The sequence below is a fragment of the Eptatretus burgeri genome, chromosome 3, assembly GCF_056783735.1.
Source record: "Eptatretus burgeri isolate ZD-2024b chromosome 3, Ebu_testis_v1, whole genome shotgun sequence".
In the NCBI taxonomy this organism is placed as follows: Eukaryota; Metazoa; Chordata; class Myxini; order Myxiniformes; family Myxinidae; genus Eptatretus; species Eptatretus burgeri.
In genome coordinates, this window is record NC_140963.1 from 52,994,060 (window position 1) to 53,019,348 (window position 25,289).

The 25,289-nt window shown below is 46.4% G+C and overlaps 2 protein-coding genes across 7 annotated transcripts in view; one reads left to right on the forward strand and one right to left on the reverse strand.

Moving 5' to 3' along the window:
* The window catches only part of CAPS2 (calcyphosine 2), an 86,276-nt gene extending 77,542 nt beyond the window's left edge, over nucleotides 1-8,734 (forward strand). For both annotated transcript variants that reach the window (XM_085873364.1, XM_085873363.1), the window contains 2 exons: nucleotides 7,300-7,396; nucleotides 8,187-8,734. In XM_085873364.1, coding sequence (XP_085729490.1) covers nucleotides 7,300-7,396; nucleotides 8,187-8,362 — 273 coding nt within the window. In that variant the 3' untranslated portion in view covers nucleotides 8,363-8,734. The remainder of the gene's footprint in view (nucleotides 1-7,299; nucleotides 7,397-8,186) is intronic.
* A 244-nt stretch (nucleotides 8,735-8,978) lies between these two features.
* DHCR7 (7-dehydrocholesterol reductase) overlaps nucleotides 8,979-25,289 on the reverse strand; it is a 41,378-nt gene continuing 25,067 nt past the window's right edge. For all 5 annotated transcript variants that reach the window (XM_085873360.1, XM_085873361.1, XM_085873362.1 and 2 more), the window contains 4 exons: nucleotides 24,982-25,195; nucleotides 24,450-24,654; nucleotides 11,367-11,498; nucleotides 8,979-9,926 (listed from right to left, as the gene is read on the reverse strand). In XM_085873360.1, coding sequence (XP_085729486.1) covers nucleotides 9,462-9,926; nucleotides 11,367-11,498; nucleotides 24,450-24,654; nucleotides 24,982-25,195 — 1,016 coding nt within the window. In that variant the 3' untranslated portion in view covers nucleotides 8,979-9,461. The remainder of the gene's footprint in view (nucleotides 9,927-11,366; nucleotides 11,499-24,449; nucleotides 24,655-24,981; nucleotides 25,196-25,289) is intronic.

The following is a 25,289-nucleotide window of genomic DNA, read 5'->3' on the forward strand; positions in this document are numbered from 1 at the left end:
TTTGTTACCAATTACCCACTGTCCCGATTGTCACTCTAAAACCCAGCAGAACTTACAAACCCATGCCAATTTTCCCAAAATTCACTTTTTTCACCAAAGGAGGGCACTTCGCCACAATCTCAGCAGCCGAGCATGGCCTATATGCTCAGCACAATCTAGTTTTCCCGACCCCCGACAGTGATCTCCGGACCCGACCTATGAAAGGGCATCTCGGATAGACCTGGCGGTTCAGCAGGAGGATTCACCCTCTCCGAGTCTAAAAGTCTATTGGAGGGTCCCTCCATCGCCGGGTACCGGCAATGTCGTTGCATGTGTCCTCTTCGCCCGCACCGGAAACAACTCCCCATAAAAGGCCCCCGTGAGTATCGGTGAAATGTCTCTTCCGGTTCCGGACCTCCTCGGCCATAATCGAATTGCTCTATTGGCTGGGCTGGACCCCGCCGCTTTGGCGCACTAACTACCGGATTACCCTTTATCAAACTTGACAGTTTCTGGCAAATTTCCTGAAACATTTGGGTAATGCCAATTTCTCCCAGCCCCCTTCCCTGATCCTGGATCTCTGCCTGTCGGATCGTCACCGATGGCCTCTCTGGAACCCAACCCGGCCGACTCCACGAGGCCAGCCTGGCCGCGCACTCGGCCGCTCGGTGAACAGTGGGTGGATCCTGTAACTCCACTAGCGCTCGGACCTCAGGGTCAGGAAGAGCAGCTAAAAATTTCTCGAGTGCCAGTCTGTCCCATGCCTCCACTGTAAGGTCCCGATACGCGATCCTGACTGATTGGTAAATGTCCTGTGCCAGCTCCTGCACTGTCTCACCCGGCTTTAATCTGCGGTGCTGGAGCTGGGCCCGCACCAGATCACAGTTTGCCGCGAACCCAAACCGACGGCTCAACGCCTCGCAAATGTGGGAGCTGGTCAACATCCCCTCCGCGATCACGTTTAACACATCTGCGGCTGGTCCCCGCAACGTTGCCACCAAATTCCCTGTACGTTCCCGCTCATTCCACCCGTTTAGTCGGGAAATGCACTCAAATTGCGTCAGAGAAGCTTCAACGCTCCCTGACCCGTCAAAATTTACCAGAGGGATCACTTTTATGGTGGCCCGCTTCTCAGTTTCTCCCTTGTCTGAATCCAGCCCAGGGATCAAACACCCTTGTGGCTGCGTATCCAATTTCGGAGCCCACTGTGGCCAAAGATGTTTTGTGGTGAGGCTCTCATGGGTCAATTTTGCCTCCTGTTCCAAACGTTGAATGGACCGATTCACCTCTTCCCGCAGGATCTTCTGGGCCCGCACAACCTCCTCCAAGGCTCCGTCGCGAGTTTGTAGCTGCTCCTCAACCAACCTGGACACTCTACTTACAAAAGACGGCTCTACCAGGCCTTTATCCAAGACTTCATCTTGGCTCATAATTTTATCTTGTTCGTCCAAACGAGCCTCCAATCCTTTTACCTCCTCCGCCAAATTCATCCCTTGCTTCCTCAGCTCTCCCCACTCTTCAACTTGCAGCTGCATACGAGCATCCACACAGGCACGATGACGTTCCAGGCTTTCCTCCACTTTATCAACCCGAATGTTCGTTGCATCAATTTTATCTACCAATTTTTTTTGTATATATTCCCCCTCCAATGTAATTTCTACCTTTGTTTCCTCCAATCTATCCTCGAATTTACTTTGTATTTCTCCCAATTTAACATCCACACACTCCTGCATCTCAGTTTTCATTTTCTCCATCTTTTCCCCCAATTCATCCCTCATTAAATCAATCCGTGCACCCAACTGTTGCCCCATTACCCCCAATTGATCTGTCATTTCTGCCCCCTGTGCCGTCATTTCTGCCATTTGTGCCCCCTGTGCTGTAATTGCACTCATTAAACGTTCCAACATTGTCCAGATCGTCATCGCGCCGGTTTCCGGCGCTGCCGGCTCCGTTACGGGCGATGAAGCACGGTCCACGCTCGGAATGGGGGAGGTTCCAACCCTACCCCCGTCTCTCCCTTCTTCCCCCGACTCGCTGCCAGACACGTGGCCTTCCTCCTCAAACATCTGCACATCCGCCATGGTGCAGAAGTCCCGTTTGCCGCCAATTAATTTTAATTTGAAAAATCCCGCCAAAATTTTCCCGCGCTCGCGCGCTTTCCTGTAGTAATTTTATTTTCCAATTCGTGACGAGATTCTAATCTTGGTATATTCTCCCGATACCAAATATAATTTAGAGGGGTTCGAACATCCACTTCTGACACCAATGTGACGTCCACGGGACTTGAACAGTCCCGCCAACGTAGAATGAGCCGAAACGATGGAGACGGTTTATTTTATAACCCAAAGATGGCGGTTCGAATCGCTCTACCGCAAACGGGACGAGGAAGGTGGCACGAGTCACTTTTCACCGAGTTGATGATGCTTATTTGTTTTCATTATTAACCAGAAATAACAAGACTCGGCAAGAAGAGGGATGAGGGGCGATTCGACGGGATGGTGTGGGATCGGGCGTGGGGAAAACACAGACAATTCCAATGAATATACAATTCTCAAACCCTCGAAGGCGCCAAGTACACACACACACACACACACACACACACACACACACACACACACACACACACACACACACACACACACACACACACACACACACAACGTAGCTACTTCTGGTGGTCAGGCTGGACCGTGGTGTGGATGCAACTGTCCCTGGATTGGCGTCGGATGAGCTGGCCTTTGCTCTCGTCAGGGGGGCAGGAGAAACCGTGGTGCTGTCGACCTCCTGGTCTTGGCCCAAGTCCGCTCACAGCCGCCAGGGAACCAGTTCTGGCGCCAAATTGCGAGCAGGAGAGGGAGGCAGGTCCGCCCGCCGTTCGACCCCGTACTCCGAGTCAGCAGAACCCCAGAGCCAACCAAGGTGAGGCACGAGGCTCAGCAAGGCTCCAAGACACGATGAAGAACACGATCGAATCAGCACAACAACAAGTACGCTTCCCGCGCAACAGCCTCCACCCCAAAAAAAACACGATCTTTTTGTCCCGATCTTCTTCCTCTTCTTTTTCGACCCCGAACAGAACCTTTTTATCCTCCCGTCCTCGTCACTTCCAATCGAGCCTTTTTACTGGCCCACTGCCGTCCCCTTCCGCCAATCGTGATCACGGGGCGGAGCCATCCGCAGCCCTGTCCTGTGACGTCACGGCCAGCCTCCAGGGACTACTAAAAGGGGTTTACGCAGACACACTTACCCTATCCCGTGTCCCTATCTAATTACGTGACAATTATCATTTCCCCCTTGAAGAAATGAACATTTACTAGACAACTTAGCATCACTGAATTGCTACTTATTACATCGAGATCCTGGTAAACTCGAACAGCATGGCATACTTAATTAAACATCTTAATTACCCTTTGAATGCATACCCCCCCTCAAACGTAACAATATATATATATATATATATATATATATATATATATATATATATATATATATACACATATATATAGATATAAATATAAATATAGATATAAATATACATACATATACAAATATATATTGAACACGTGTGTGTATATATATATATATATATATATATATATATATATATATATATATATATATATATATATATATATATATGTATATGTATATATATATATATTGTTGTGGTTGACGAAATTCACAAACCACCATTCAGGTCCCTTAGGTGAGATATCTCGGTAAGTATCTGTGTAGTTCGGCCCAAACCCGTTGTCTAGAGGGAATAAATGTCATTCATGAGGGCTGCGACTCTTCAGGATAGCCGTTTTTCTTTTACTATCTTTATTTTGGACCAGCCGCCATTATTACCACCACCAACCACGTCTCAACAGCCATCACACAACAACCACCAACCACAACGCCGCTTCGCCACAACCGCCACGACCTTTACCGTCACAACTCGCCACCATCGCATCACCGTCATCTCGCGCCACTCGTGGGCACCGATGCTGGACTCGTGCGGGGCGCGCACCGAGCGGCGTGTTCAAGGACATCACGGACTTTCCGCAGAAAAACGGATCAAAAACGACTCACGCCCACTTTTGTTCCGTCCAATCGGTGAGCAAGGGGCGGTTTGGCCCCGCCTCCAGGGCGTTGGAGGGCGGTCGCTATATGCAAATTCATGGATCAAAAAGCATTCACGCCCACTTTTCTTCGGGCCAATGGGGAGCCAGCAAGAGAGGTGAAGGGTCGGAGGCAGAGGGTCAAGGGTAAAAGAGCGAAGCCACGGGGCTTATAAAAACGACTGCGTTCGTCAGTCGAGTAAGAGTTCAGTTGGAAGTTGAGTAAGAGTTCAGTTGGAAGTTGAGTAAGAGTTGAGTTGGAAGTTGAGTAAGAGTTCAGTTGGCAAGTGGAGTGTGCGGAATTCAAGAGTCGTCGGTGGAGCTGGAAAGAAGTGGTACTAGTCGGAGTGAAGAGGACGGAGCTGTGGAGAGGTGACGGCGGCGAAGGCGGACGAGGGGGTGCTCGCGTCGGTGCCGGGAGCGGCACAGGGAGAGGCCAGCAACGCGACCGAGGTGGAGGAGGAGACGCTCGCCGCGGGACCCGAGACAGGGTTATATCCTCCTTTCCCCGAGCATCAGCAACCCCCTCCTGTTTCCCCCCGCGCTGAGATAGTGCGACAAAGGGGGCCCCCTTCCCACCCCCTCCCAGACACTGTCCGCGAGGCCCGCGGAGTTGAGGCACCACCGCCGCTCCGCGTCTCATCATCAGACGGGTAGGCCCGACACGATCTCGGCCCCAGGCCCGCCTACCCCCCTCATCCTGGAGAGTGGTTCTCTTTTCTTTTGCTTTGGGAATATGTGTTGTCGGCGCCGTCTGTGAAGTAAAATTGTATGTGTTGCCGTGTGCCCGGTAGTCGGATAGATCTGCATTGTTGCATTTGCTTTTTGTGTAATATTGCATTGTCTTCTTTTACATGTGCTTTTGGTGGAATTGTATATGTGTGCTTTCCGTTCATCGGGAAATAAATGTGCTTATTGTTGAACTGTTTTCCCGCTTCGCTTTGTCATTTCTTTCATTGAATCCCCATCTTGCTTCACGTAAAGGGTTGGTCGTGGGCTAAGACGCCCGATAATTAATCGAACCGTCGAGGCCGACGAATAACACCGCTCGGTTATCCCGATAGTACGGAACGGGTCGCTTAAGTGGCCCGTGTCCGAAGTCGACCTGCGGCGAGGTGCGATCGCCCGGTCTACCCTCCGTGTGGGTACTTAGGTAGGTCGAATTTGGCGAGCAACCCTATCCCACGCGGGGGCCGATTGGCACGATCGCGGTGAGACCGAAAGGTCCGCCCGTGACTGGTTCCCGGCGTTAGTCCGAGAGGGTCACGACTGGATTGTCCGTCCGGTGGGCGACGTGCCGCGATTCGAGTTACGTGGCCGTCAGCACGCCGGCGGGCGCGAATCCGCAACTATATATATATATATATATATATATATATATATATATATATATATATACATATATATTCAAGATTCAACAGGCCTTCGGGAACGAAGCAATGGGAACCACACAGATAAAAGAGTGGTACAACCGCTTCAAAGATGGTCGCACATCAGTGGAAAGTGAAGCACGTTCTGGTAGGCCCTCAACATCCCGAAATGAGATCGTCATTGACCAAGTGAGGACCCTGCTGATGCAGGATCGTCGAATCACGATCAGAGAACTTGCAGATGAGGCGGGCGTCAGCATTGGATCCGTTCATTCCATTGTGACTGAGGATTTGGGCTTAAGGAGAATCTCAGCGAAGTTCGTGCCGAAGCTGCTAACGATCGAGCAGAAGCAACTCCGTTTGGAGATCGGACAGGACATGCTGGAGACTGTGAACAGTGATCCTAACATCTTCAATACAGTGATCACTGGCGATGAGACCACAGTGATCCGTCATTTTGTCAAAAACGAAAATCCGACGGCGCTCACTTACACTTCCTCACTCATTGGCGGTCTGTCGGTGACTGACAGCTTCTGCAGGCGGGAAAATATTCACGCATACGAATTAGGATTGCCTACATACGTGCACCAAACCACGCCTCCCTAGCTTCATTTGTTTACGCACGAAAAATTAAGGTTGCATACTTTTTGAACACACCTCATATATATATATATATATATATACACAACATATATTTTTGAATAACGCTCACTTGGCTGTTCCTGGAAGGGTTTGAGGGTGGAGGAGTAGCAGCTGAAACCCGAATCCTATCCAGGTTCCTACTGATGACTTGATCTTTGCTTTTTTCTTGTTCGGCTTCCTTCTGACTACATGCAAAACTACCTATTTGGTCTTCCATTTGATTTGAATTAAATTTATTTTAATCCCATTCTAAATTCAATTCAGTAATAATAAAATAAAATAAACCAATGTCACCCGCAGGGTGACCCGTATCTTGCCAAAAGGTGACCACGTGTGACTTCTTTAAGGTCACACTGAGGTGAACAGAGCTGCAATCCACCAGGAGCGACTTCTTGAGGAATATCTGCCTACGAGAGATTCCGATGAGAATCGTTCTACAGAGTAACCATGAAAAATATGCATTTGCCTCATAACGTCACCAAATGACGTCATAATGTCTCAAGCTTGACATATCTAGAAAGTACTCATCGATGTGTTCAATTTGAGGTATGACACGATATGGTTCCTAAAACTTGAAAATTTGACCTTGGGGTGAAATATGTTTGACCTGAGGCGCTAACCATGAAGGTCAAGGCCAATCGCCACCAAAAATTAATCAGCTGAGCGCCAGACCATGAACTATATTCCCATGAAGTTTGAAGACGATCTGATCAAAATTACTCAAAAAATAAGGGTTTCGTCGACTCCCCTGATTTGTGCCAAAGTGACCTTGATCTTTGACCTTGACCTTCAAAATTTTGTGCACTGAAAGGGACCTCTATAGGCCTCTGATATGCGAAGTGACAAAAATTTCCGATGATAACTGTGCTCTGCAGAATTTTTTATGCGTGATTACAGACAAAAAAAAAATACAAGCTGACTTGCATATCTTGCAAAACTTCGTTTTGGCAAGATAAAAAAAACATCATGGGTCAGGGTCAGGTGAACATTCGAAGTAGGGTTGCATCAAAGTGGGACGTCATGGTACACAGTCATCACGACCAGCAGTTCTAATTATGTCTTATTAATTAATTATGCAACACAGTACACAAATACCACACAAAATTCACTACAAAAGTTCACAAAAATCACACAAAACAAGTCCTGGTGAGGGTCTGCAATCTCTGATTGCTATTTTTCTTGTTTATATTGATTTTCTTTTGTAGGCTTACGTGATGCTTGATCCAAACAAGGTGGGAGCCATCTCAACTAGTAACATCCTGAAGTTTTATGCCGCCAGGGGACGCCCACCTGCCCTGCCAGGTACAACCCTAATGTAATTCTAAACTGTCACAAACAGCATATCTAAGTGGCAGCACTCTCCCTTCTGTCTGAAATGCTTTGGATTGAACAATCGGATCAAAATAAAACTACAAGCATGGTGTTGCAGTGTGAAATACAAAACCTCATAACAGGATGCATTGGTTCCTTCTGCACTGGCTGGCTGTTGTTTCTGCAAATTATCTTGATCTTAATAATACCATTGTCACTTATGGCAACAAGCACCATCATATTTGTGCCAGTACTATCGGCAATTAAATCAGATAGATTGTCTGCAAAATAAAGTACACAGAGTTCAGCGAGTTGTAAACCATTCATAGCACATGGTCTACAAATCACGTGGTAACCTACAAACTGAGCAAAATTGTCACTTCTCAATTTTCTTCTTATTCCTTTTAGCTCATACATTTGTGTTGTACTCAAGAATAAGGAATTTCACTTGTTAATATAAGAAAACGGTGAGATTTGTCTTGAATGCTGACCGTGATACGGTACTGTACTCAGGTTCTCGTTGGCTATGCCGTGCCATTCTGTTATACACCACACCATTGCAATTTATTGCAGTTGTGCCATTCCATTGGTCATGCTGTGCCATTATTTTGATGATCCAATGCCATTCCTTTGATGCTGTGCTCTGCCATTTCATTGGCGATACCGTGTTATGCCCTTCCTTCGGAGATCGCCATGCCATTGGCGATGTGGTGCCGTGTCGTTCCATTGGCATGTTACCTTGGCCGTGCCATATTGCTCTGTTGTTGATGCTGTTTTGCAGGAGAAATTGGCGAGGTCGAGGTTCGTGCAGCATTGCTCAGGATACTTAAGCTGGTCTTCAAAGACCCACAAAGCATTACCTACGGAGAGTTTGATGATCTTCACGAGGTTCTCAGCTTGGGGATTACTGATGACAGTCGCTTTGCCTCCCTCATGCGGGTTACCTGGGGAATCTGAACTGCAGACAAGACTTCATGCATGCCCGTCTGCCATTTGTGGATGCAAGGGAATCATAGTAATGGTAAATAGGTCAACGTAACAGTATAACAGTGAGTATATTCTTTGTAAGTTGGAAAATATGCATACTTTTTATTCCTTCCATCAGTGACCTTTGATAATTGAAATCACCTCTTGCACATTTATCGGAATGTATGCACAATTAGGATTACATGAGACATGTTGAGGCACAAGTTTTGTTTTTCTATTTCAATTGTCTCAACTTGAACCTGGTTGATTGTTTGAGGAAGAATTTGATGAATATTTTTGAGGTTTTACCTTTAACTGATGTTAACTGGGATTAATTTTTTGAAATTAGAGTGTACCTTATTTTTCTTGTGAATCTAGTTCTAAAGTTACCCAGGATAAATCCAAGATAAATTAAGTTGAATAAGTGCTTCTCCAAATATTACAGTTGAGGCAAACACATCATCAGTAGCCAGGGGAAAAGTGTTGAATCAGGGCCGAGTCTGACACGGTGTTTTAAAGTTTAAAAGAGACTTTTGCAACCACCTTCTGTGAACGTAAAAGGTTTTCAGGCCAAAATACACTTTGTATCGCAAAAACAAACTACTAATTGAATAAGGATAAAATTTATTACAATCTAAAATAAGATTTTCTTTGAATTTTATAATCCATTAAAATGAACGACACAGTACCATGAGTGGCATTGTGTGTACTACAAATATTACCATGCCATAATTAATATTTATAAAAGGGATGAATGTAATATATTGGGTCACCTTGATGAACAACAGCATTTCAAGCAAAACACATTTTTGACAATTTCTTCACTTTGTTGAAGATTGGGGATAGAGAGGTGCGTTGAAAGAGGGCAACCCTTGCAATTTCATGATTTAGATAATTATCCATCCACATTTGTTGGATTACAGTAATGACCATCAGGCAGGACAACCTGTATGATACTATCTGTTGCATGTACCAACCAGCAGCTTGAATGATCTTTTCTGGCTGGTATAATACTGGACTCGATCCTGCAGCATTGCTGACGAGGATGCCAAAGTGCAGAGGTGGCAAGCAGTCATTGAAGGGAACAGGTCTAAAATATTCCAGGAAGCAGGCGATACGGCACGGCTTGTGTGTAGTCTTGCCAAGCGCTGCCATACTTCCACGCACACCGATGTTCATCACGAATGCACCGATGCAAAAGAAGAATTGTCATATAAATAATGTAAAAGTATGGCAGCAGGTGACCAGCACCGCAGGCCAAGCAGTACGAGAGGGATCCCAGCAAATCCCCGGTGTAGTTGAAGTGCCGTGCCAGGCCCCAGAAGCCTGACAGAAGCAGCTTGCTCTCATGGCGTTTTCCATCTCCCGACATGTACGAACAGTTCATGCTTTTGGGCGGGCGGCCCCAAATGAAGCACTTTCCATTTGTGCGTCGAAACAGGTCTTTCTGGTGGTTTGCTGTGCGAAATATGTAGTAACCGGCAAGACCAAGGGTAAGACTGGCCAACACCACTGCTGGGGACAGCTGTACAGGATGGTACACGAGGTAAAGGCCCTGGCAGATGATAAGATGATTAGACCTTTGCTTTGGTTAAAATTCACAGAATGTGGAATATTAGTGACTAACAGGGACTCATGGAAATTCCGCATAATGTAAAATGTGACTTCAAGTCCTCAACTCTTACCCCCCTCCCCTACTCACCCCACATACCCCAAGTCCTCAACCTCCCCATCCCCCCTCCACTCCAACTCTTTGTCCTCCACTCCCCCTTTCTTCTTCAAGTCAGCATCCCAACACCCCCTCTCAACTATATCAAGAGCGTATCCCTTCCCCCTCCCAATTCCAAGTCCGCATCCCTCCCACCCTCCAAAGTACGTGCACATCCCTCCCCCCCCCTCTACCAATGCCATGTCAACATCCTTCCCCCTCTCCAAACTCCACATCCCTCCCCCTCCCAACTCCACATCCACATAATAGTCCAATAACTGTTAAGACTGCTACGGTTTCTCGGTAAAGTCAATCGATGAAAAGTAAATAATTTGTTGGACGGAATTGTTGATTATATTATTATTATTATTATTGTTATTATAGTAGGTGTGCAAACTAGCCACCCTGAGATTTTAAACCACTCATGAAACTTCATGCTTTCACTCATACAAGGCATTGTCAGAGCATTCTTTTTGTACACCTCACATGTGTATGAAAATACAGTGGAAACATAAGTAAGGAGTCCCAGATTCGGTTTATAGGGAGTTTGAATTCCCCCCCCCTTTTTTTTTTGCTATCATTTTCCTTTGACGGCATCATAGTCACTAACTATTAAGACTGATAAGTTATCTCGGTAAAGTATATTGATAAAAAGGTAATTATACATCGACACAATTCACTGAATAGTTTGAGGCAATGTATTTTTTTTTCACTTCTGGTAGGTGTGCAAACCAATGACTGAGCATATACACCACATACGCTACAAAAATGAATAAAACTAAAAATTTGATGAATATCTTTATTTTATACCACTGCACACAATGTCCGGATCAAAGAGCTCTTAAATGAGGTATCATTCAGCACTGTACGTGCTGTGGTTACGATGTTTACCCCACTCAAACACAATCTGCCAATTTCCATCTATATATTGATAGTAGATATACTCGAGAATAAAATGTATGGCTTTTAAAGGGTTTTGACTTCACTCCATAATAGCTTTTCAGTGTATAATTTTGTACACCTTTGATGGGGCAGCCATTTTTTCCTGTGCCATCCCTCCATATGGAGTGTTACCACACTTCATGATACAGTAATTTGTTTAGTTATCCTTTCAAATAATTTTTAGTTTAACTTTATGACCAAAGGAATGTTATCAAATGTCTTATCCCACATGTATTGTACAAAGTTTCTTGTTATTAGTCTTACTCTTTCACAGTTTGAGCCATACCAAGTATATAATATTGTTAAATTATATAAAAATAGTGGATATCATCAAATAGTGCCTACCTGTAAAGTGTACATGTAAGGGAGCCAGACGCAATCACCCCAACCCAGGTACCAACCAAAATGATCATGACAGACATCAATGGTCTTCAAGTACCAGGTCTCATTCCAGAAGTAGTCCAGAACATAGATGCCCTGGTGCAGAAATGACGAGGTCAGGTATGAGGGGGTTACAGATTGGTTAGTGGTACAAAGGTTTGTGCTGCATGAATCAATGCTCAGAGCGTATCGTCAGGGTCTACAAGTGCATACAGACAGATTGCTACAATACATGGAATGAGGGGTCATGCAAGTGGTCTCTTGCCTGGATAGCCCTGAAAAGAGCATTTGGTCCATCAACCCTGCATCACATTATTGCCACAGCATGATGAAAACAACAACAAAAAAATCTCATGATGGCAACCACTAAAGACTGACAGTGTGTGGAAAAGCAAAAACGATCTTCAACATTTTTGAACCAATAAAGGTAAGTATGATTTTAAATAAAAAGGTGGAGAGGTGGTGGGGGGAGGGGGGGTGAATTTGGTAGATTTTGTTAAACTTAAATAGCAAGGAGACCAAAAATATATATACAATACAGTGCCTATAGAAAGTCTACACCCCCTTCAAATTTTTCACCTTTTGTTGCCTTATAGCTTGCAATTAAATTGCATGAAATCAGATTTTCCACCTTTATTTACACATCCTAACCCACAACTTACAAGTGAAAAACAAATTCTTACTTAAAAAAAACACTTACAAGTGAAAAACAACGTACCGGCTAAAAGGAACGGATCGGTGGGAACAAAGTCCCGGCTCGGTTAGGATAGGGACCATGCTGGATCAATGAAAGAAAAGACGAAAACGAGCTGGGAACATTTCTATACAAGGATTTATTAACAGGCAGGTGAGGAAAGGTATGTGGCACAGTGAATGTTGTTTATTGTTGTCTGTAGCAGGAATAGGAAGAAATGTGAGAGGTGCGGCAATAGACAAGCAACTTACAAAAGCAAACACAGAGCAGAGTTATCCCGATATAATGATTGTACAATCTTAACTTAAACGAGGACAGGCACCAAAACACACACACACACACACACACACACACACACACACACACACACACACACACACACACACACACACACAGAGGAGTTGATGAAGAGAAAAAGGAGAGATGAGGCTAACAGTCTCTCAACACGTTGCACGATTGCCTGATCGCGCCACCAATACGTTTTGGGGGGGGGGGGGATGCTCCGCTCGGCGATACCTCCCCGACAGCTGGCGCGTAGTCTCTTGCTTCATGGCACTTCGTACAGCTCGCATCGGTCCAAAGAATGAGACGCGACCGTCGAGGTGAAGATAGGGACTTGGGTGGAGCCAAAAGCCAATGGGTGGATAGAGAGGGGGAGCCAGCAGGCGAATTGGTAAAGAAGGGTGGAGCCAGCAGGCGAATTGGTAAAGAAGGGCGGAGCAAACAGGTGAATTGGTAAAGAAGGGCGGAGCCAGTAGGCGAATTGTTAAAGAAGGGCGGAGCCAGCAGGCGAATTGGTAAAGAAGGGCGGAGCCAGCAGGCGAATTGGTAAAGAAGGGCGGAGCAAACAGGCGAATTGGTAAAGAAGGGTGGAGCAAACAGGCGAATTGGTAAAGAAGGGCGGAGCAAACAGGCGAATTGGTAAAGAAGGGTGGAGCAAACAGGCAAATTGGTAAAGAAGGGCGGAGCCAGTAGGCGAATTGGTAAAGAAGGGCGGAGCCAGTAGGCGAATTGGTAAAGAAGGGCGGAGCCAGCAGGTGAATTGGTAAAGAAGGGCGGAGCCAGCAGGCGAATTGGTAAAGAAGGGCGGAGCCAGCAGGTGAATTGGTAAAGAAGGGCGGAGCCAGCAGGTGAATTGGTAAAGAAGGGCGGAGCCAGCAGGCGAATTGGTAAAGAAGGGCGGAGCCAGCAGGCAAATTGGTAAAGAAGGGTGGAGCAAACAGGCGAATTGGTAAAGATGGGCGGAGCCAGCAGGCGAATTGGTAAAGAAGGGCGGAGCAAACAGGTGAATTGGTAAAGAAGGGCGGAGCCAGCAGGTGAATTGGTAAAGAAGGGCGGAGCCAGCAGGCGATTTGGTAAAGAAGGGTGGAGCAAACAGGCGAATTGGTAAAGATGGGCGGAGCCAGCAGGCGAATTGGTAAAGAAGGGCGGAGCAAACAGGTGAATTGGTAAAGAAGGGCGGAGCCAGTAGGCGAATTGGTAAAGAAGGGCGGAGCCAGCAGGCGAATTGGTAAAGAAGGGCAGAGCCAGCAGGCGAATTGGTAAAGAAGGGCGGAGCCAGCAGGTGAATTGGTAAAGAAGGGCAGAGCAAACAGGCGAATTGGTAAAGAAGGGCGGAGCCAGCAGGTGAATTGGTAAAGAAGGGCAGAGCAAACAGGCGAATTGGTAAAGAAGGGCGGAGCAAACAGGCGAATTGGTAAAGAAGGGCGGAGCCAGCAGGTGAATTGGTAAAGAGGGGCGGAGCCAGCAGTTGAATGGGGCGGTTGGCGATCCCAAGCCAGACAGAATGAGCTGACAGGAATGAAGAAAGGAACGACAGGAAGGAACGACGCTTGGATGACTCTGGAACGACGATGACTCTGGAACGACACACCAGGAATGATGAGCAGGAACGACGACGACTCTCCCCACCACCCCGCGTCCCTCCTTTTATAGATCCGGTGGTGCGGGGCGGGGGCGACGACCCAAAGCGATGTCGTCACCTGAATCGGGCGCTCTGGGCCCTGGCCAGCACACGGGCCGGCTGCCATGACCTGAAACGGCTTCTCCACTTCCGGCGAGATGGTTCGTTCCAAGCTGCGGAATTGTCTCGCTCCATTCACAGCGACATGAATCGCCTTGCACCGAACTCCGCACCGTGCCCCGGTGACCCCCGTTGGTCAATGTGCCTGCTCCATGGTGCGCCACGCGGCCCGAGCGATCCGGCTTCACAGCATGCCTCTGTTTGGTAGCAGCTGCATCGAGGCAGAGGTGCAGGAGAATGTCTGCCGTCCACGGGAGACATTTGTTGCCGTCGTGGTGAGCGAAGACCGATGGTAAGATGTTATTGTAACCCCATGCGCAGACCCGACCAAAGATGTGTGTTATTCGTGCCCCGTTCTGTACAATGATAAAGTAATACGGCTACTCGCGAGTCCGCCATTAAGCACGTGGCCAGCGTGCGGGTCCGCCATTAAGCACGTGGCCACGCCGCCGGTCCGCCATTAAGCACGTGGCCAGCGTGCGGGTCTGCCTTTAAGCACGTGGCCACGCCGCTGGTCCGCCATTAAGCACGTGGCCAGCGTGCGGGTCCGCCTTTAAGCACGTGGCCACGCCGCTGGTCCGCCATTAAGCACGTGGCCAGCGTGCGGGTCCGCCCGCCATCGAGCATCGTGTTCGCGGTTATCAAAGGCGTGGGATGCACGGTGCCAGCCCTGATCTGTGTCAGGGAATTGAGGGAAAAGTTTGGATATAATTATGTAAGTTACGTTGAGTTGAAGAAGAAGATAGATGTGTTACGGAAATGGCCCTTAACGGGAATACTAAATATAGAATTAGCTTAGTTCCCCCATTAAATTAATGTATCGATAGGTTGTGTGGTATAAGGGACGATATGTGTGTGTCGGGAGGTGTAACGGACTGTTTTAGTGTTCGTGCTCTGGTGGTGAAACGAGAGATCACTATTATTCCTTCTTCATTCCGGAATAGGCCCCTCCCAGTGGGCTGAGAGGAGTGGCCGAGAGCGAGGGGTGTGGCCTGCACAGGAAGTGACGTGAAGGGGAGGAGCCTTTGGTCAGGGAGTCGCCGAGACAGGCGTGTGTCGAAGGAGCTCGCGCCTCGAGGCGAGAGAGGACAGAAAAAGGCAGTGGTGAATCGACCGGCAGAGAAAGCGGAACCTGCACATCGATTCACCTCACGACTCAAAGGAGAAAAGAAAAGGGGACGAAAGGAGTGCTGTGTGTGAGGAACGGCCGGGTTCGCGAGGCGTGCTCGGAGTCGCTTTGAGGCGAGCGAATGAAGGAGGCACCGTGTTGGATCTGCCGGGAGAGACGCTGAACCGACCTGCATGTCGGTGATTCGACCGAGAGAGGAATTGAGGGGGCGAAGCGGGAGTCGGGCTTCGAGGCGGGAAGGCCGGAGAGGATACGCCGGAGTGTCTGACGGTCCTTGCTCGCCTCACGGCTCGGCATGTTGTGATCCGCCTGCGGAACTCGGACCTCGACTGAGACCTTTTATGGAGAACAGGCCAGGCCGGGATTCGTGTGCTGAACCCTGGAGAGAGATCGGCGATCTCGCATCGTCGACGTGGCGCGGAGCCAGAGTGCGCTGAAGAGAACCGCGCACGCGGTGACTTGGGCGGGAGCTGGAGTGCTGCGCGGCACGTTCGAGCGGGAGTTCGAACCCGTGGAAACCCGCTGGTTTTTACGAGCGACCTTCGTGCTTTTGGGACACGGTCCTCTCGTCCATGAGCCATCACCAAGTACTCTGTCTTGTCCTGCATGCTGTTTGTTTGCACGTGTTGTAAAAGGCATATTTCATAGTAATCCCCTCGAAACCTATTAGCCGTGGTCCCCGAGTTAAGAACTTGTTGATTGTTAATAAAACCACTGTCGTGTTATTGTTTGTGTCCCCAATAAATCTGGTTAATTCTGATGAAGTTTCCGCTATGGATTAATGCGTGTCGCGTCGAGGAACGATCCGTTCGATTGGCATACAAGACCAAAATGGCTACAGACTGGTAGACTCTGCTCGGTCACTGACAAAGCCAGTCTGTAACTAGGGGTTCTATCTCCCCAACTGGTAAGGTACAGGAGTACGTTGGTATCGCGATTGAAGACGCGTGACCCGAGGCCTGTGTCGAGCCAGCCGGCGTTATAGACTCCTGGAGACGGTGGTGGCGAGGGTGGCACCGGGGACCGGGTCAGATTCCCGCCACCCCGGATCCGCAACAATATAATTATTAGATGGAGATTTGGAAATGGGTTGGAAAGGGCGCGGCTGCGTGCGCTTTGCAAGTTGCCAGCATTCCGTGTGCCGTTTCTTCCATCTCCTCGGATGTGTTCCATGCAGCGTGGACGTCGTGTTCCAATGGGTGGAAATTACCGCTGCACGAGCGTTTGGCAGGCTGTGATTTCTCCAGAGGGGTGTCCGGCGTCATGCCTGCTTGGCCTTCGCTGAGGACCCATCTCACAGCGAAGGGCTCACGTGGCTGAGATTTACCTCAGGAAGAAGGGTTAGAGTAGAATGAAATCAGCGATATAATCAGACCGAGCTATGAAGTTTACACAACGCACTGTCCCATAAAACAAAACAAAAGGGAAGGGACTATCTGAACGTATATTTATGGAATAACTCACTGTCTCGGGACCGCTGTATGATGGTTGCGATTGCTTTGGGGGGTTGCGGTCAGGGGCGGATTTATGTGTTGCGGGACCCTGGGCCCTAGAAGTACGTGGGGCCCTCTCAGGGCCGCAGCCACTTTTACTTCATATATGCTTATAAAAGTATTCATATATAAATGCACCAACCTAGGCTGGGCAAAAGAAAAAAACCACGGTTTATGTGTAAAAACATGTATTTCAGAAACTACTACTAACAAAAGTTTAAGGCGCTATCACACCTTGACGTTTTAGCCAGCAATGGCAACGTATAAAAATGTATGTTAAACGTTGGCGTACACTGAAGTTTTGAGGTTTTTTTTTTTTAAGTTTTGGTCGTATTCATAACGTGTTGGTCGTATGCATAACATATTAGTAACGGGCACAGAATGTATCGTTGTCTTGTAGATAACTTGTACCAACGAATGCTTAGCCTGTTGTCGGCGTTCACAACCTATGCCGACATATCGGGGGGTATTGTATCGCCGACGAACTCGTGGCGTAGCCTGTTAAAAACCTGCCGCTCGCCGATTCAAATCATAACCACCTGAAAATTGGAAGTGTCAACATCGCAGTCACACCTTGACAATTTAGCCAGCGTATGCCGACCTATGAAAAATGTGTCTAAAACGCTGGGACACGTCGAATACGGTATGGGTAAGTTGTGTATACGTTAGGAGCACGCTGAAAAACAATGAAGTATGCTGTCATATTCCGTGGTACGTCTAGTACGTCGTGAAATTTCAAGCATGCTGAAAATTTTACGACGTACTCGACATATGGCTCACAAGTTCTGCATACGCTGGCATAAGTTCTCGGCATGCTCCACAATCGTTGTCACACGTGGACACACGTTACTTGTAAGTTACTCATAAGTCGAAACACGTCGAGGTAATGTTTAGCATACCCGAAACATAATTTTTAACCTATGAGTAGCGTGCTTTGAACCTATGTGTAACGTATCTCAAACGCACATTGTCGTATGTAAACGAATTTGATTGATGTCTTCTGGACGACCACAGAAGTTACTGAACGTGTTTCTAACTTGCATCTACCGTATAATGGCGATTTGGCAGCGTTTAGGGGAATTGGTATATACAAATGGGCTTCACAAGAGGAACCCGTCAGTGTTCCAGACTCCATGTTGAGTAGATGTCAATATCAGTAGTGGTAGTATTAGGTGAGCGTAGTAGTAGTAGTAGTAGTAGGTGAGCGTGATGGGGAGGGTGTGGGTGATGATGGATCCTCGTTGCGTCCACGAATAGGAGACTACTTTGCACCATTGTTCGATGTTCTTTTCGGCTATTTTTTTTTTCTCATTCCCACGATGAACTATTTTTTTTGTTTCAATTTTTAAAGTATTCAAAACGACTTGGACAAATGCATAATGCACTAGTAATGAACACAGAATGCTTCGATAACTTATAAGTTATACCAACGATTGATTAGCGTGTTTTAGGTGTCCACAACCTATGCCCAACGATAGTCTAACGTATGCATAGCGTGGCAGCGTATCGTCGACGATTATGTGAGGTTTTCTATTCATAGGCTGCAACTTCACTTTTAATAAATGCCGGGTCACTCGCCTATTATTTTTGGACGCTGGTGCTCGGCAATTGAAATCGTTTTCATTGAACGAGTTAAATCGCTTCCACAGCACTGCAGTCACGGCACCAACAGCAGCAGGCTCAGTGCCAGCCTCAAGCGGATCCCTGCAGAAGGTGTACTGCTTGGTTATCCTTGGACCCACTCTGGCTAGCAGCTCGTCGAACATCGCTGGGGGCATTTGCAGGAAGTTGATGAAGGATGCATGGTCCTCGTTCCGGAGTTCCACCATGAGCTGGTCATATATGCCGTAATGGCGTCGCCTCCCGATCCATGGTCTGACCCAGTTCCTTCTCCTCCGTTCACCTCTTCTTCTCCCGGCTCTATTGGCACGCAACTGGTGCAGTGTCAACTCGATGAGGTCATGTTGATGTTGGAGGACAGGTAGGTATTGTCGTCTCAGCCTTGCCGTATCCTCCATCTCTCAGAATGACATGGACATGTACTCACCACGAAGTCTAAAAAAAAAGACGGGTTCCTCCTGCGAAGCCCTTTTTATATACCAATTCCCCTAATCGCTGCCAATACACCATTATACGGTATCTGTAAGTTAGAAACGCGTTCAGTAAGTTCTGTGGTCATCCTGAAGACGTCAAGTGCGTAGGACATGCTTTACAAATAATCCCCAAGCACGTTACTCATAGGTTATAAATAAGTCACGGGTACCCTAAGCATTACTTTGACGTGTTTCGACGTATGAGGAACTTTCAAGTAACGTGTTGTGAAGTGTGAACAACGTTCGTGTGGCGTGGTTACAAAACGTTACTCATAGGTTAGAGATAAGTTTCGGGTACGCGAAACATTACCTCGACGTGTTTCGACTTATGAGTAACTTACAAGTAACGTGTCAACGATTGCATAACGTGCCTACAACTCATGGCCAGCGTAGCAGAACGTGTGAGTCATACGCCGGCATACGTCGTAAAATTTCAAGCATGCAAAAATTTGAGGACAACCCAAAAGTACAACTTTTAAAGCCAGCGTACAACGACGTATGGCAGTGTTTTTCAGCATGCTCTTAACATATACAAAACGTACCCATAACGTATTTGACGTGTGCTAGCGTTTTAGACAATTTTTTCATAAATCGGCATATGCTGGCGAAATTGTCAAGGTGTGACAGCGGCTTTATATACAAGAAACACCACTATGGATGAAAACAACGGAACAGAGAAAATAATCACAAAACCAAAACGTGATGGTATCATCTCAAATGTCATTGTAGAAAGTTTTTCTTGTCGTTTTTGCAGATATGATTGCATTATTGCACACTTTGGGGTAATTGCTGCAATATATTTGCGAGATGTTAAAAACCTACAGAATCTTTTAGCTTCTTCCTGGCTTTGATTCGTGCAAAGTCCTCGATTGTTTCGCGTGTGCTTACTCTCCTGAATAGTTCGTGTTCAACACTCAGTATGGCTAGCGATGCCAAACAATCTTGGCCGATCGTACTACGCAGATAGTTCTTGATCCTTTTCAATTTTGAGAATGATCGTTCTCCCGTACAGTTCGTGACAAACATTGACAGGTATACCCGCAAAGCTATCTCCACGTTGGCGAACGCTGCCACCATATCGTAGTTGTGGATTGTGGAAAACAGAGTAGTTTCAGACAATTTTTCTGAGTCTTCTGTCTGCATCATCTTGAGAAATGCCTGGAAATGTACAATTTCCGAAACCAGAGAAGGTTCCAGGTCGTTCGGGTAACTCTTGACCAGGTCTGCAGCGGAGTCACGGAGCTTATCCGTCTGCATGGTTGTTATTTCTGAAAAGAATGAGAAACGTTGACGGAGTGTTCCATAGGCCTTGAGGCCATCTCCTAGTGACGTTGTTAGCTGATCAATGATGGATATGTAGGATGTGGTCCTGAATCTCTCTCTGGGCGGTAACTGGGTGTCATCGGTGCTGTCCACTTCATCATGATGTCGCTTCCTCCTTCGAACACGTCGCCGATCGTCTTCGTACTCGCTGTGACCACATTTATCAATAGCAATATGTTCAAAGTTGTCGAACCGTTCCCGTAGGTCCTGTACGAACTCTGTCAGTGATTCGAGTAGTTTCACTGCTGTGTTCAAATCGAGCCCCGGCTTCTGTAACTGCTGACTTGTCGCGTTGAACCTCTTTAGAATTTCCTGCCATGTTACTAGCAGAATCACCGTCTCAAGTTTTTCCAATTCCTTCAGAATAGCAGATGCCTCATTTTTGTCCTCTGCGTTTAGATGTTCATCCATTGCAAGATAGTCAAGTACCATGATATTTTGCTGGAATCCATTGGCCAGTGCTTCTACAGCATCTGTACGGACCGACCACCATGTATCTGACAAGCACTTGACGACTGGCATGTGTTTCAGTGCATCGCGATGTTTGCGCCAACGATAGGTTGACTTCCCGAGATAAACATACAGCCGTTGAACGATACCAAACAGAGTCACAGCAGCCGTGCAGCACTCAGCAGCACACATTCCGATGAGGTTGAGAGAATGAGCCATGCAAGGAACAAACTCGGAGAATTCGCAACGACTTTTTAGGTGCGCCTGGATGCCGCGGTATTTTCCGGACATGTTGCTGGCGTTGTCGTACGATTGACCGCGACAGTCAGAGATCGGAATTTTGTTTGTTTGGAGAAAATGAAGAACTACGTCTGTGATCTCCTTTCCGGTATGATTCAGTAAGGTCACGAATGTCAAGAAACTCTCTACTGGCCCCTCTGGCAACACGTAGCGGATGGTTAGACATAGCTGGTCAGTGTGTGACACGTCCGGAGTGGAGTCCACCGATATGGAGTAATATTTGGCCCTCCGAACTTCCGCTACAATGGCGCTCAGAACTTTTCTACCCGACACATTGATTAGTTTGTTGCATACTGTCAATGAGAGGTAGTTTACGTTACCGCTCCCTTTGTTGGCATGTTTATGGAGATGTGCTGCAAGGAAAGTGTCGTACTTGCTTATAAGCTCCGTCACTCCCAGGTAATTTCCGTTATGTACCGAACCGATCACCTCGTCACCTCGCATAGGCAGACCATGTTCACATAGAAACATGAGAACATCCACGCACCGTCGTAGCACTTCGTGCCAGTAGTGCTGTTCTGACTCGTACTGATGAACTAGTCCAGCGTTAACGCGGCCTTGCAATGATTTTCTGCTGGCCAGGCTCGACATTGCCTGTTTATGCTGATCTGAATTACTGTGTCCTTCTATCGACTCCCAAGCGTGTTTCCAATCTTGGAACCCGGATGTAAACCGACTTTTAGTGTCTGACATGGGTGACATCAGACGGCAAATAAAACACAACATACGGCCGGTCTCTTCAGAATAGCACAGCCAACTGAGATAGATTTCTTCTCCAGATAACGTGTGTTTTCTACTGAACAAATGTTTTGTACAATGACGAGTTTTATTTCCATCATGGACAGCGGAGTTCTTGTAGTCACTGTCTACATTACGATATTGTGCACTACCCTTCTCGATCCAGTAGTTTCGGAACTTCTCTGGTAGTTCCAAAGGCCAATGTCTTTTTCTTTCTTTCTCTGTCTTTCTCTGGCCAAAGGCCAATGTCTTTTTCATAATCTTCAGCCGTTTCGCTGTCCACTTCTGAACCACATTCTGAAGCAGAATCGTTTGAGTTTTTATCACCGCTAGCATCAGCAGCACTGAAACAAGGAGCAGGGCCAACAGCAGATAATGCTGACGTAGTCGTAGCTATGTTTCCCTTCGCGTTGTTATCCTGTTCATTGTATAACCCGACTGTGGCTGTTGTACTCTTAAGCCAACTTGTAATTTTGGGGAGCTTGTTCCGTTCGCTTTCGGCTGCTATGCTTTCCTTCCGCTCGGCCGCACCAGACTGGTATTTTCTTCCTCGATCACGTTCACGTTCCGCCATGGCTCAACCAGGTCCACACAAAGGCAGTTCCTACAATAGAAAGCAATATTTCAGCAGTTGACACCTAACACACCTTAATAATAATAATAATAATCGAGATATATTAATGTGGATTGATAAGAAGCCTAGGGCTTGTCGAGTATCTCTCCACGGATCAGATTATATATTATTGCAAGGTGTGTCTCTCTGGTGGAGGAAACCGGAGAACTCGGAGGAAACCACCGTGTCTCGGACATGACACATGATTTACATATGCCACCGGTAGGATTCGAACCCACTCCGCCGAATCCACGTAGAGGTGACCAGCCAGCAACCTCACCACTCTGCCACCGAGACAAACCTTATAAATATAATAAAATATTATCCGGTGTATAAACTTGAATTGCACAATTATAGTATAACCACCCCAGCAGTACGCCTGCGCAGTACATAGCAAACGTAGATTCAGGGCGGGCGTGTAATTTTGCAAAAATGAAATCGAGATGACCAGAGCTTGCTGGGATTGGGAAAACCCTCACTTTTTTGTGTGACCTATTTCTGTGGTAGACCTTAAGATTGCGCTCTAATGATCAGTGGAAAGGAAAAAAAGTAAGTTCAAAGATGTAAAATAAATGATAAACATAACCAAACGGATGCCAAATTAACAGGGATATTGAGTATTTGTTTCGTGATTCACTGACCATTTACACAAACGAACTAGATTTTTTTTCACAAACAAACAAAAGGGGGAAAATAGCAGAATTTCTTGTAATCTTTGCGTTTGTGTGGGGCCCCGGGCCGTGGCCCTGTGGGCCCTGCCCTAAATCTGGCCCTGCATGCGGTTCCCAGAACTGCAACAATATATATATATATATATATATATATATATATATATATATATATATATATATATATATATATATATATATATATATATATATATATATATATACATATACACATATACACACAGCATTGTTATTTACACATTGTATAAAGGAGATGAGAGACACTTTCCATAAACAAGTGAACAGAATTGTGGGTAATTTGGCAGCAAAACAAGTAGCGCAATACTGAAGCTCTCAATCCCTCCTGCCCCAAGCAGAACTTACCACGTGGGAATTCGAGCCGATACATATCGACATTGAATGGGAAAAGCAGATGGAAAAGGTGAGGAGAAACAAGAAAAATTTCCAAGGAGTTTATTCTTGGCACAGGCCTGTTCTGGGTCGGACTAGGTTCTGCACCTCAATATCATAGATAGCTCGTGGGAGCCAGTTCGCATTGTTGTGTGGTTTTGGTTTTGATCCCTCTCCAATCTTGTATATTATTTCCGAGTTTGTGGTTTCGTGTCGCGCTATCTTCGACTTTGTTCTGCGCTCGAGTAACGTGATATTTGGCTTGCATTATCTCAAAGACCATATGAAGTGCATGGTACAAAATAATTTAATAAAATGGTTCTGAAACAGTGAAATCGTATTCCACTAACTGCATTAAAGTAAAATTACTACTGATACTCTGCATCAGTTCCTTTCTCAAACACACCCACCCCAACATGTGGCGCAGAGCACGGGTTATGCTTGTGGTTATTAAGACTGAAAGACAAGCCGGTAGGTGACATGGGTGGTCGCTATACAATTGCATACTCGTCATACAGTTTTTGACGGATCGGGCTGAAATTTTTTGACAGAGGTTGATTATAGTGCGCATAAAAGCGCGGAAGCCGATTTTTGATTGTCGAAAAAACATTTTTTCGGATTTTATCAAAAATTTCAAAGTCCCGTTGCTGGGCAACGGTGGCGTCCATAGCAACGGTGCTCAAAATCATACAACTAGATCCTGGTATGAACCTACCAGTCAAGTTTCATCAAAATCGGTTGACTCCTCTGGCCTCCAGAGCTATCCATTACATACAAACAAACAGACGGAAAACTTGAGACTAAGGGTAGTCGAGCGACCACCCAATAACAAAATAAAATCGCCATTCTGGTGCAATGCCAGTGCCAGCAGGGAGCAATGCATTCTGTAGAATATTCTTGTTTTGAGTGCAAGAGAAGATGGCTGTCTCTTCCAAAAGGAAATATGCCATGGCCTTTTCTTCAAAAGTCAACTCGTGGAATGCATTAGGGCCACAGCCTGTGCTAAAAAATAAAGACCAGCAAAATCGGTTAAATGGGTTACACAAATGGAATAAATATATCTGTGGCCGAGCAAAAGATCAATGAGCAAATCCATGACCAACTCCACCAACCTGCAGGATATTGACAAGCAGCATGGAGTTGGTGATGTGACCATATAGCTCCCGCTGCTTGGCAGCAAAAGAAAGGTTGATCAGTGTCCAAGCAACAATCCCAGGCCGACCATTGAAGAAGAGCTTGAAGTCAAAGTGCTGACCAATGCGTGGGTTGAATTCGATGCCCATCATGAAGTCATAGAAAGGATTTCCTGTAAACTTGCTACAATAATGGAAAGAGAAATGGAAAAAGAGGAATAACTTGTTGACATTTGTGATTAGTTTTTCCGATTATAAACCTGACACGATATTAATGAGAAAAGCCCTTTTTGAAATTGCATTCTGTGGTTGATGACATCATCAGTGGCCAAAACAGAATAGCATGGTGTTTGGTATTTTTTTTTTTTGAAGAAACCTGAATGGTTTTTGAGTTTACACAGTTCGTTTTATCTCTTTACTGATCACATGTTTTGGCCACTGAAGACGAACATGGACAGGTTGCGCGAGAACCACCGTTGTAGTTTCCCTGCGAAGTGCAATGTAATCTCACCAATCGGTGGGGTTCGTGGGAAATAGGTAAGCCTTGATGAATGCAAAGATGGACACCACATAACCAGTGATATTCATACACCACAATAAGGAGCCCCAATGATCAAATATGATGGAAGGCGAGAACCACTGGAGATAGACCGCGTTAAGCACCCACAGAGCATGCATTATGAGCCAAGCCTGCAGACCATTGATATGATAGTGATTGATGGCACCTGTAAAATAAATATGCATAAATAAGTTGATTCGTGAATACATTTCCTGTTAAACTAGAATTGTTCAAACAAAGGATTCATTCACAAGGTAACA